This window comes from Anastrepha ludens, chromosome 3 (genome assembly GCF_028408465.1).
Source record: "Anastrepha ludens isolate Willacy chromosome 3, idAnaLude1.1, whole genome shotgun sequence".
In the NCBI taxonomy this organism is placed as follows: domain Eukaryota; kingdom Metazoa; phylum Arthropoda; class Insecta; order Diptera; family Tephritidae; genus Anastrepha; species Anastrepha ludens.
Window position 1 is genome coordinate 94,169,323 of NC_071499.1, and position 13,229 is coordinate 94,182,551.

The following is a 13,229-nucleotide window of genomic DNA, read 5'->3' on the forward strand; positions in this document are numbered from 1 at the left end:
AAGCAGAAGTTTAAGATAATAGTACAGACTTAGTTTGAAAAGGCAGGATGCATAGCCAATTTGAAGCGGCTTGAATTTGAATTCAATATTGTTTATAATGCAATGAATTCCACAGCGGTACGGCTGTAACGAAGACCATTATAGACGTATGTAGCTGAAATCTTAAATATGGTGCATTAAAGTTGCATGTACCAGATGAGCGCGCAAACGTTAAATTGAAAAAAAAGTTAATTCGAGCAATGGGTGTACGGGATAACACCAAATGGAGACCAAAGAGTTTAGATAAGCAGCAGTCAATAATTTGGGTCGAACAATCGAAAATTGTCATAAAATCTACATTTAAGATATAATTTATGCCAGTATTGTTGATTAATAGTTGATATATGTTTAGCGATGCTTTATCCAGACAACCATAAATCAACGCTTGGTAAGATATAAAAGGCAGCAATTTTAACGAGGTTAAGTTTGATGTCTAGAGGAGCATAGGAAGCAGTTTTCCAAAGCTGCCTCAATACAAAATACAACTTACAAACTACACGCATTAGGGTAGTATTCAGTTTAAAGTTAAGAGTTTTAGCAACTTTCTCTAACTTTACAACACTATCATTCAATATGGTTAGAGAAAGATCAACTAGGTTGCGGGGAAATATGCTATGACTATTGCCTGTGTTTTGGACACATTACGGTTAAGCTTATTATATTTCGACCACAGAGATGTAGGTTCCAAGTCCGCATTAATTCTATAAACGAAATCCTCCACTAGACCTGGAAAGCTGAGAGGTATATTGGAGCATCATCAGGATAGAGATTAATTTATACATGTCTGCAGCATTTTCCTACGTCTTTGATAAAATCGGGCCACGAATAGAGACTTGCAATACACCATGTTTTATCGGCATTAAGCTGTAGTGATTACCCCTAGTTGGCATTGTTTTTCAAATCCACCATTCATGATGGAACCTAGTGCTTAGGACTCATACAGCCGAACCTGGTGGCGAGTTTTGAAAAAGTAAATTCATCATGCATATCAACCTTTCCGCTTTGCCAATTACCCAGATAACAGCCAGAAAAACACTACAACACGTTGAAACTTTCGTGACCTTTCTCAAGCCAAATAGTTTATGTTAAAAATTAACGTGTTGACTTCAAAGTAATCGGTATTTAGCTCACTATCAGTATCTTGTAGCCAATTCCAACTGTGCAAGAAAGAAATCGCGCCTAGTGACGCAACGAAGGCTAAAGCTAGCAAACAGATTTATATATATATATATATATATATAATTGGCGCGTACACCCTTTTTGGGTGTTTGGCCGAGCTCCTCCACCTATTTGTGGGTACGTCTTGATGTTGTTCCACAAATGGAGGGACCTACAGTTTCAAGCCGACTCCGAACGGCAGATATTTTTTATGAGGAGCTTTTTCATGGCAGAAATACACTCGGAGGTTTGCCATTGCCTGCCGAGGGGCGACCGCTATTAGAAAAACGTTTTTCTTAACTTTGGTGTTTCACCGAGATTTGAACTTACGTTCTCTCTCTGAACTCCGAATGGTACTCACGCACAAACCCATTCGGCTACGGCGGCAGATTTGACAGTCACGAAAAGTATCGAAATTCATGGGTGCAAATACATAGTTAAGATGCTGGTCCACAGGAAAGATACGTAACATTTTTGAAACGCCGGTAGATTACAGAGGCTTCAACGAAAAATTTGTAAGGAATTTAGTACAAATAATAACGTTGCTACTTTCAGTTTCTTGTGAGTCTTCTTAGCCTTTGAAGTGATGTTAGTTTTTAAGCTTATTTCACAAAAAGTCTATAATTTTTGAAACGCCAACTTTAAGATATGCAACATGCAAAAAATACAAAATTACACTCACCTTCAACGCCTGAGCAGCCTCTTCATGAGTAGCGTTCTTGAGGCTGACATTATTTACGCTCATCAGCTGATCGCCACGCTTCAGCTCTCCGCCTGCATCAGCGGGTCCGCCAGCAAGTATAAATGAAACATAGATGCCTTGACCATCCTCACCACCGACGATGTTAAAGCCCAAACCTTGTGGACCCTTTTGTATGGTGATTGTGCGCGGTTCACTGAAAATGGGAAAACAGAGAAAGGAAGGTGAGGAAATTCCAAAGTAATTGACACAATTACACACAAATAATTGATAAAGACAATTACGTGAACTAAATGCACAATAACACAATACCGAGTTTATAGAAATGTACATATATATAATATGTACGTAATTGAATGCAAAATTTGAGTTGTGCGTAAAAGCTTCTGATTTGAAAAATATTGAACAGCTGAAGGCCATATTAGTATGTACACCGGCATACGCACTTTACTACGCCAAGTTCACCCGCGGCGGTGGCAGTTTTAACTCCAATTTGTAATCGCAGCACGTCGCTGTCACTGTCGTCTCCGTCTAAGCTATTTCGCGATTCACTGACGTGGGAGCCGCGTTCCAATCGCGATGTCACTTTCTTCTTAGATTTAGACTTAGGCTCCAACTCCAGTTTGGCATTTGAAGGCAACGAATTGGATTTTTCGAGCTTATGCGATTTGCGTAGCCGCGAAATGCGCTCATCCATGTTGAGCAGATGCAGCTGCAAGCAACTCATTTTGATGGTGGTTTGCGCTCGGCGCGTACCCACCCACTCGTTGTTAATCAATACTGACTTGCTGATGTGAATTAATTCAATTAGCCACAAATTCGATTCGACTTGCAATTGACAATTTATTTAATGCAACACGACAGCCAATACCAATTGGCACAGCTGGTTGGCCGACCACCCGCTTTGGACTTGTGTATGCAACGAAATGTACAATTATTTTCGGAATTCCGCTTTGAAAGCGGCAATGACGCCAACTACGACGTCGACGCGCGTTTGCATAAACAAATTCAAGTTTCAATTAAAAAACCAAACAAAAAGTCCAAACTGGGAGGTAAAAAACCTCGCGCAACACCTTCAATAAACACAATGGCAGCGCGAAAATAAAATACACACTAGCAACAACGACGACGCTGATAGCGGGCTAGCTGAAAGTCAACGACAGTGCGGTTTGACCAAGCCAGGCCTGGCCAGCTCTGGCCGCAACAGCTGTATCCGTTCAAGCTGCGTCAGATGCGTCAGTGCAAACCAAACTTGTATTGAACAAAATAAATATATACAAAAAGTAATTAAAATAAAATTGAATGCACGTTTATCGCTGGAATTGCAAAAGTTAACTGAAATAAAAATAAAGTAAAAAAATTAAGCACCGCGCGTTGCGATTATATGCGAAAAGCGTTCGAGCACAGACGAGATGAGCGCGGCGGGTACAGTCGCCGCAGCAGCACATAAAAGTGCCTAGCCAGCTCACTTGCGTTTTGCACCTAAGTGTATGTACTCGTATACCTTTAAGTAACACAAGCTCACTCAAAATATGGTTAGCAAGTGAATGAGCGATGCGACATGCCAAGCGCTCAGAGCCAAAGCTTCGTTAACGCGTTAGCAAACTGTCACCACCGCTTATAGTCATCCATCAGTTAGTCAGTCAGTCAGCTAGCAGTTAGCCAGTTGCCAGTTATGCAGTAAGTCAACAACAGTCGGTGGATGTTAATTATCCGCACTGTGACGCCTATTTTCAAACGCTTCGGATTCTGGCGCAACAAACAGATATACAGATAAATATACAGAAACGCGAGCACCTAAGTATTTTAGCTTGCTTAAAAGTTGCGCATATCGAATCATAATACAATGCCCCTAAAGGGCGTCACTTGATAAGAATAAGGAGATAACGATGATGACTTAGTAAGGAAAATACAGAAATAAAAATACGAAAAAAAAATTGTATACGTTTCTACAAGTGGACTGAAAAGTAGAAAATAATTTTCCCTACACTCATACAATCAGTTTAAGTTGATGAGTTTTGATTAGAAAATTTTATCAATAGCCATTATAAACAATTTATGAGATTTACAACAAAAAACGTGGAACACTTGAACTGGTGGCTCAAAATAGATCTCAAATTGGTAGTTGCGAGGCATAAATTTTAGGTCTAAGCTAATAAAAATATAAAATTATATATAAATTTTCGATGCGCGTTACATGGTTTGAATCTTGATTGAAAGAATTCATATCAAAGTCCTTAGAATTAGACTATAATTGGCGCGTACACCTTTGAATGTGTGGCCGAGCTCCTCCTCCTATTTGTGGCGTGCGTTTTGTTGTTGTTCCCCACAAATGGAGGGACCTACAGGTTCAAGCCGGCTCCGAGCGGCAGATATTTGTTATGAGTAGCTTTTTCGTGGCAGAAATACACTTGGAGGTTTGCCATTGTTTGCGAACGGCGACCGCTATTAGAAAAATGTTCTCTTGTCTATTTGGTGGGATATGGCCGGTATTGTTTATTATGAACCTCTGGAACCAAACCAGACGATAACTGCTGATTATTATTCCCATCAGCTATCAAACCTGAATGAGACACTTAACAAAAATCGACCGTCTTTAGTGAATAGACGCAACGTTTTGTTTCACCACGACAACGCAAGACCTCATACCGCAAGGCAAACATTCGAGAAGCTGAACGAGCTCGGATGGGACCTAATGCCGCATTCACCATACTCTCCGGATATTGCAACTTGTGATTATCAACTTTTCCGTGGACTTCAATACCATATGAGTAACAAGAACTACACCTCAAAAGAAGCTATAAAAAGGGATATCGAAGCGTATTTTGGCTCCAAGGACAAACAATTTTTTGAGCAGGGAATTAAAAATTTGCCTTAACGTTGTAAATAATGAAGGAAAATATATTATTGATCAATAAATATTTTAAACACCTTTTTTATTAATTTTAAAACCACTTGCACTTTAACGACTTAAGTCCACCTTCTGCCCCTATAAAAATATCTCACTTGCTTAGCCCTAACAGCCTTATTTTTAGCTGACGTTACAGTTGAATGTCATTAAATTTTCGGATTTTTCTAACGATAATTTTATTCTTAAAGAGCTCACGGTAAAAAAGGGTTATGAACTTCACAACAGCTATGTGAAAGTTCACTGATGCGAAACAGCTGTAAAAATAATTAAGAGAATACAAAAATTCTCTTTAAATGGGCCACGTGTATATGAGGAAGCTAAGAGTAAATAGAATAAAGAATTTGTGTGTGCCAAAATGTTCTAATTGCTGAAACAGCAAAACTTTATTGGAAAAGGAAAAGTTTGGATGAACACCCGCGGGGAAAGCAGAGGAATCACTCACTATGCCCACACAATTCTCTCAACTCAAAAGCCTTATTTATTCTACCACTTCCTTTCATTTATCTAAAACAGAATTTAAAAAATTTATAATAATAATCACTTAATTACTTTTTGCTTTGCTCTTTAACATTTGGTTTTACTTGTGACCTAAGAGCTGGTGCTCGCAGTTTTTCTCTCAAGTGAAATGATTGAGCTTTTGTAAGAAACCCAAGACGTATAAGTTGTGATCAAAAGCGCAATTGTGACCTCGTAAGCAGAGGTTTAAAAATTGTTGTGCGTTTGATTTATTTATTAATTTACATAAAATATATTTGGCTCAATGGGATCGTGCGGGACCAATAGTCGGGAGTGCACAGGTTCGAATCTCTGGGCGTTAAACACCGAATGACAAACAAGTTTTTTTTCTAATGGCGGTCGCTAATTGGCAGACAATGGCAAACCTCCCATCGTATTTCCGCCGTAAAAATCTCCTTAAAAACACCATCTGCCGGCCGGAGGTGGTGTCCGTCTGAAAAACTATGCAGACGATAAGCTCAACCAAACACGTAATAAAGAGTGTAAGCGTCAATTATATACAATATTGGCCAAAACTAAATCTCCTTGCAGGATTTTTATAATGCCAAATAATTCAATAAGAACGTAAATAAAATATTGCATATTTTTGTACCATATTTTTCTTATTAATTCGGTATTAATAAAACATAACAAAAATGATTCAACACTTTTATATAAAAAAAAAAAAAAAATGAAAATATCCATAGTACTCAAAAATGAAATGGCCAATTAGAGCAAAGGCCATCGGCTGGGACACTATGTAGTTTACGACTCACTATTCACTGCTCAATACATATTCGAACATGCGGGTATTCGGAGAATCCACGGACACCTTTCAAACAAAAGTTGTACGAGTATAATTACGATGGCTGTTCATTACAAATATACATTCAAAAGAGCGTCCAGTAAGCCAAGAAGTGCAGAGCACTGCTCTATTTCAAGCAATAACGTCAGTGGAAAACAACCACATAGGAAGGAGAATACATTCAAAACGTTTTATTTCAATGTGTTAACATTCATATGTTGGTATACTCAAATATTTTGCGGAGAAATTCGTAAAATTATACGGCAATTGATAATCTAAATATTCTATAGGCGCTATTCATAATTTTTTATTTCATATGAATTATGTGTATTACACTATGAAATATTTCCGTGCAATATTACTATCTGTTGTCATAATAAATGTATGTTTGCCTGAGATAAACAATGGTTATCTTTGAGATCGTAATGTTTTTATAGAAATAAAAATGTCAAGGTAAGTGTATGCAATGAGAAAACGAGTATATTAGTTCTTGGACGAATGCTAAAGGAAAATGTTGCTATTTTGCACGAACAAAAAGTATTGTAATTACGAAAAAAAACGTTTAACGTGTCTTCTAAGAGAATATAATCATGTGGTTTTTAACGACTAAACACTGTGCTCGAGGTAAATCAAGTATATAATTGTGAATATCTGATTCTTGTGGTAAAATATAATTACTCAATCTCACTTAGTGGTCTCAATACATAATCAACTTCAGTTCATCTAAAAACTATTTCCATTTTTCTGGGGGAATAAGTTAATGCGGCACAATCCATGAAACGTTTGTAAATAAATTCTAACGGTGAAATAATCAAAGCATCTGCTTATGTGTAAGCGTATATACGTAGTGGTGTATTCAGACGCCTGATATTCTATGTATAGATATATTACAATATACATATAAATATTTTTACAAATATATATACACTGAATACATACATAACTCGAAAGCACGCTAATAGAGCTGGCACAATGGGTCCTTTGTGTACATTGTGGCAACGCATTTGACTGGCGCGACGTGTAAAATATAATGCCACAATGAAAGTATTACATATAAACAAAAAAGCAGCATATGTTCTTTTCGTGAAAGCAAATACCATATTTCGTGTTGTATAAAGAGGTTATTGTTGGTTGTGAAATATATAATAAAATTAATGCTTATTGAAGCGAAAGAGGCTTTTAATAGAATTTATGGTAGTCGTAGACGGTGCGTACGACCATAACTTCGAGATCTGGACGCACATTCATTTTGCAGGACAACTTGGTTAAACCTAGCCTTTTCTCTACGCTTTCAAGCTTTTGTCGAAAAAATAATGATGCATTTGGATTGATTCAATTCATTTAAATTGCATTTATTTTCTGCATTTGTGGAATGTCTTCCGTACATGAAACGACAAAATGAAAAAATTTTTTTAATAGTGGCCGGCCCTCGGCAGACAATGGCACGATTGTAATTCTGGCACGAAAAAGCTCCTCATAAAAAACCATTTGTCGTTCGGAGCCGGCTTAAAAATGCCGGAAGTAAAAAATGGAATTACATAAGTGCTCAATAACACTTGAAATGTTGACAGTGGCATACGGTGAGAGTACTCTGAGTCAAAAAAATATTTACAAGTGGTACAGACTTTTCACAGAAGGTCGAAAAGATGTAAATGACGACGCTCGCCCTGCACGCCCCAGCTCATCAACAACCGATGAAAATGTTGAGAAAGTGAAGAAAATTGTTCTGGAGAATCGTCAAATCACAATTGGAGAAGTTGCTGAGGGTGTCGGCAAATCGGTTGACTCATGCCATGCAATTTTTTCGGAACTTTCGGGGATGAAGCGTGTGGCAGCCAAGTTCGTTCCAAAATTGCTGAATTTTGACAAAAAACAATAATAATACGTAGTCACAATAATATCACATCGAAACCAAAGCCCAATTATCCCAATGGAAGAGTCCAGGAGAGCAAAGAGTCGATAGCAGAAAATCGCCGAACACGCAAAACACTTGTCTTATTTATGCCTCTCACTAACAAACTAAACATGCTATAGGTATTGTTAAAACTGTGAACATATCTTCGAGACGAGTGTATCAACATAAAAATAATAATAATCGAAAGTCGAATGTATGTAGTCCGCGAAATGTGAAACCTTCACTTGAACATACCTCGTACACACTGATACGCTAAATGTAAATGTTGAATCGGTAATCAAGTTATGTGGCACCCAACGTGAATAAAACTTCTTGACGGCGAAAGCTTCAGGCAATATTTTATTTGTCCTTATGATCGATATATTTTGGACCAACAAACTATTTTGGAAATTATTTTAATATCACGTAATTTATATACTATAAATTTTTACCTACCGTGGTAGTGCTTTAGCTCTCTGTGTATGTTGGTATATGTAGCTATCTTTCGTATCATTCGTGTTTACACCAAGTCGTAAATAATGAAAAAAAAAAATTAAAAAAAATCACTGCAGAGCAAGCCTATTGATTCCTCATTTTAGTAAATGCACTAAAGGGCAGAGTAAATAGGACAGCCTAGATAACTTTTGGAAACCTAGGCAACTTCGCTTTATATACCTGCCGCTCATACCCATTTGCAAGAAGCCTATTGAAATGGGAAAGGTACGGGATGAGTGGATTTTGGCATTCATATCTCCAAATTACAGATTCGGAGTAAAAGCCTTTATTAAAATTACAGATCTTTCGTAAAATTTTCAATGATTCCTAAAGTTTTAGTCCATACTTAGTTCCTCTGTGCTTTTAAAGGGCACATTGTGACACAACAGCATCGCAAATTTTCCAGAAAGATCCATCAGTATGGCTTTAGTCATATGTACCTACTAATTTTTACATGTATATTTATTAATAACATTTTGAAAGGAGTACAAGCCGACGAACTGTCGGCTTCAGTGTATATCGACTTAAGTGATTAAATATCTACTTTATATCTCTAAATTTGATGGACAAGACCGAGTTCTTTGAGACCATTTCGCTACGTCAGGTTTAAACTCATGATTTAAAGGGATTTTACACGATCAATGACGCCTACATTGCTATAACTTACAGTAAGACCTGCACTCGTTGGAATTGTGATGTAATGAGGTAAATGGAATCGCAATGGAATTGATCAAGTTACATTTACACAAACGTGAAAAATTACGAAACATTTATCAAATTCATAAAAGATATGTTCAATTTCGATTGTGCATCAGACGTTAATAAGTCAACAACACTAAGAGGCACCATCATCGATTTGACACATTACACTCGAAACACTCCCTTTCATTTCGTACTTTTCCTATCATCGTTCTATTCTCAACAGAGAAATGGTTCATTACCATGCGCATAGGAAGAAGGCATATGCAAATACATACAAATATGTGAATTTATATACATATGCGCATATACATACATATATATGCTCACTCAAGTAGGAGAGAGCCAGATGTCGAGCTTTGCGAACGCTAGGGCCGATTGTGTCTCTTTGTCGTTCGTTCTGCGCTCTCTCTTGCAGTTCAAGCAAGGTAACGACGCATGAAAAGATAACGCCGCATGAGCATTTTTTGGTGCGTGCAGCCGGCTACATCGAATTATAAGACGTTATCACATCAAAAATAAATATTATTATAATTATTTAGATTTATTTATTTGAGCATTCGTTACCGAGGAGATCAGCTGCAAAAAAAATCAAATAAATAGTTACAACTTGGCTAAATTTTGCCGTGCTATTATTGTGACCACGGCTGTATGTACATACATATATATATATATATATATATATATATATATATATATATATATATATTTACGAAATAAGACAAGCGTCCTGGCCCTTATGGAATTATATTTACTTTCCAAGTATCCCGTCTGAAAGTATGCAATGAAACATACCAAGAAGCTTGGTACCCTCGTAGGACGGGCACACTAGAGCGTGTTTATACCAGCAAAAACACGGTATGCTCTACTCCGTCGTTATGACAAAGTTGATTTGTTTAAAGTTCATTACAAATTTATTATAAATTGTTGGTGTGAACATTTCGTAACCCATTTTGACCCAATTAAGCTATTTTATTTATTTCCGCCTCTGCGAATGTATGAAATGAATTTACTTTTCATTGCGATATAAAATGCCGAATACAAGTCGAAAGGGAGAACTTTTAAGTGGGTTACTTTTCCAAAATGATTTACATTTATTGATGAATGATTGAAGTAAGTAGAGATTTCAAATAAAACAGTAATTCCTAATAGAGTTCTTTCACAGCCAGGAATGAAAATGAGTTGGACATCTTATTGGTAGTATTTTTCAGGTACTCGGAATGAAAAAGCTGATCTATTGTATTTATTTACAAATTGGATCATAGGTAAAATCTTTACAAATATCTCGACTCCAGCACCACTTAAAGGGTCTAAATAAGCTTATAAACCATCCCTGGAATACCTACAACAATGCACCAAAAATATAGGAGTATATACTGGAAGACATGCAAACAAACAAAAATATATAATTGGCACATATTTTTTGATAAGCTTTTCTTGGCAATGTTATTAGGAAAAAGAATGAAGCATAAACGCACTCGGCTACGGCGGCGACATTAGCATAACATTGCATATTCTAAAAAGTATTTTTCTAGTACTTTGTGGAACCTCTTTTAGATTATATATCCGTTTTTTGCGTTCCGTCATTGATTTCAGCGAATTTGTTATTGACCTTTCTATAAAATTGTCATATAAAACTACCCACAGGTTGTCTTGGGTTTCCTCTTTCTTGTCTGCAAAGAGTCAATTTGTGATTGTTTGCCCTACGACACACCGCTTAATTTAACGATACATAAATATAATAAACACCAATACACAAATTATAATGCACTTAACGAATATATATGTAGTATATAGTACAGTGTCATAGTATAGACAAGGTGGTGCAAAGTTAATCACTGCATCGAAAAATTTATAATTTTTGCATATGGTGTCGTACGCCAATCATATTGGATACTTGTAAACTAGACAGCTCAAGCAATGGTAAAAAAACTATTCAAAACCAAAAATTATGACTAATTTGGCGCCACCTTGTACATATACAATTCAATTAGTGAGTGCACTTACCGTGTAATATCCTCAGTGCTGACGGCACGTGGCGTTCCAGGTGGCACAGTGGCCAGTACATTCGATGACGCATACCTAGATGCTGGTTCTATAATTCGCGTAATTATCAAAAAATCCGACGAATAATTGAACACAACACGCACACACAAACATTGCATTTCGATGGAATTTTGGCATTTGTACAACAGAACACGAATTTGTACGAATGTATGTTTTTAGTTTTTTCGGATGTATGTTTTTGGAGAAGAAATGTGAAGATACGAGGATGAAAACAGGTGAAAGAATTAATGTGATTTGCGAATTATAAATAAGATTAGGAAGAAAAATATACATTTGTAAGTTCATATTTATATCTTTAACTATTGGAAAGACTTAAATATAAAAACAAATCCTAAATAAAATTCGTTTTGGGCGGATATAAATAGAAAATAAAAGGCGATTCCACAATTTCTTGTGTAGTTTCCGCAACGTGCTATTGGCCGCATAACCAAAGCAAACAAATTGAGAACATAAACATCTTAAGTATTTGTAACCAATTTCAAATAACTTTTCATAAGCTGCAGGGGACTAATAAAGTAGCATTGGCATATCCATGCACGCAGTGCGCGCTAATGCAAAATACGTGACACCATTCGAGTAACGAACAAGTTGAGTTTTGTACAGTAGATGCATACATATTTGTTTTGCACTTAGACGGATTGGAGAAAAAGTAAAATTAATACAGCCTTTTGCAAGCTATTTGCATACATAAATTGAGCTTGAGCATGCGTAAATAATTTCGTGAATATAAAAATCATATTTCTATTTGAAAGCTAGCGCTAGTTAAATGAAAACGAATTTGCAACATAAGCGCTGTTCACAGAGAAGTTTACGGAAACAAAAAGAAAAAACCGCTAGAAGCATTAAATTCAAAGGCTAATTATTTGTGTATATGGCCCTTATGTTGCAGTGTACTATGTCCATGTCTATGTACATTTGTATAAACAAATGGGTGAAACCTAAAGAGTGATTGCAAACATCAAAAGTTATTGTACATATCGTCCCCTTAGTAGGGTGGCTGATGAAAGCCGCTACCAAAAAAAAATTGAATAACTTTTTTTTCTTTTTAAGTTATCTGTTCCATTTTTGTTTTAATTTGCAGATTAATCTTTAAAATTTATTAAAATGGATAACTGGGACACGCAAACAAGAGTTTGGATAGTCCGCCGCTATCACGCACTGGAGTCCGTAGTTTTGGTACAGAGAGAGTACAGGCGGATGTTTGGCGGCGATCCCCCAAGCAGATGGACCATAATGAGACTGGTGAATAATTTTGCTGAGCAAGGAACAGTCGCAAGAAGGCCTTATCATCGAAACCCACCAGTTCGGACGGAGGAAACGATCGCTGCTGTAGCTGCAGCTATACAAAGCAATCCAAGGGTTTCAACAAGAAGCTTATCTGCTCAACTTGGTGTCAGCCGACAGTCTTTGCAAACAATAATGCACAAAGATTTGGACTTATTTCCCTACAAAATTCAAATGGTTAACAAACTGAATGCAGCAGACTTGCCGATTCGCTTGGAATTTTGCCAGAAGATCCTGCAAATGGTGGAAGAAGACCAAAACATGTTAAACTGCCTTTTCATGTCTGATGAGGCCCATTTCGATTTAAACGGCAATGTGAACAAACAAAATTCTCGAATATGGAGTACTTCTAACCCACAGATACTGCCTGTATTGTCGGGCCTTATTTTTTTGAAGAAAATGGTCACACCGTTACGGTTACTGGAGACCGTTATTTGAAAATGCTGAAAGAATTTTTCTATCCAGAACTACGCCGAAAGAGAATTCTTTTCAACTCTGTGTGGTTTCAACAAGATGGGGCAACGTCTCACATAGCCCAGACTGTTATGACAGAGTTGCGACGAAAATTTCCCAATAAACTGATTTCAAGAAACTCCGAATTTCGTTGGCCCCCCAGGTCGCATGACCTTACTGCACCTGACTTTTTCTTGTGGGGTTTATGTAAACAAGAAGTTTATAAAAC

At 36.9% G+C, this 13,229-nt stretch overlaps 1 protein-coding gene across 9 annotated transcripts in view; it reads right to left on the reverse strand.

Moving 5' to 3' along the window:
- Nucleotides 1–13,229, reverse strand: part of LOC128858483 (disks large 1 tumor suppressor protein) — a 157,069-nt gene that overhangs the window by 23,762 nt on the left and 120,078 nt on the right. For all 9 annotated transcript variants that reach the window (XM_054094804.1, XM_054094803.1, XM_054094802.1 and 6 more), the window contains 2 exons: nt 11,204–11,291; nt 1,880–2,093 (listed from right to left, as the gene is read on the reverse strand). In XM_054094804.1, the coding sequence (XP_053950779.1) occupies nt 1,880–2,093; nt 11,204–11,291 (302 nt within the window). The remainder of the gene's footprint in view (nt 1–1,879; nt 2,094–11,203; nt 11,292–13,229) is intronic.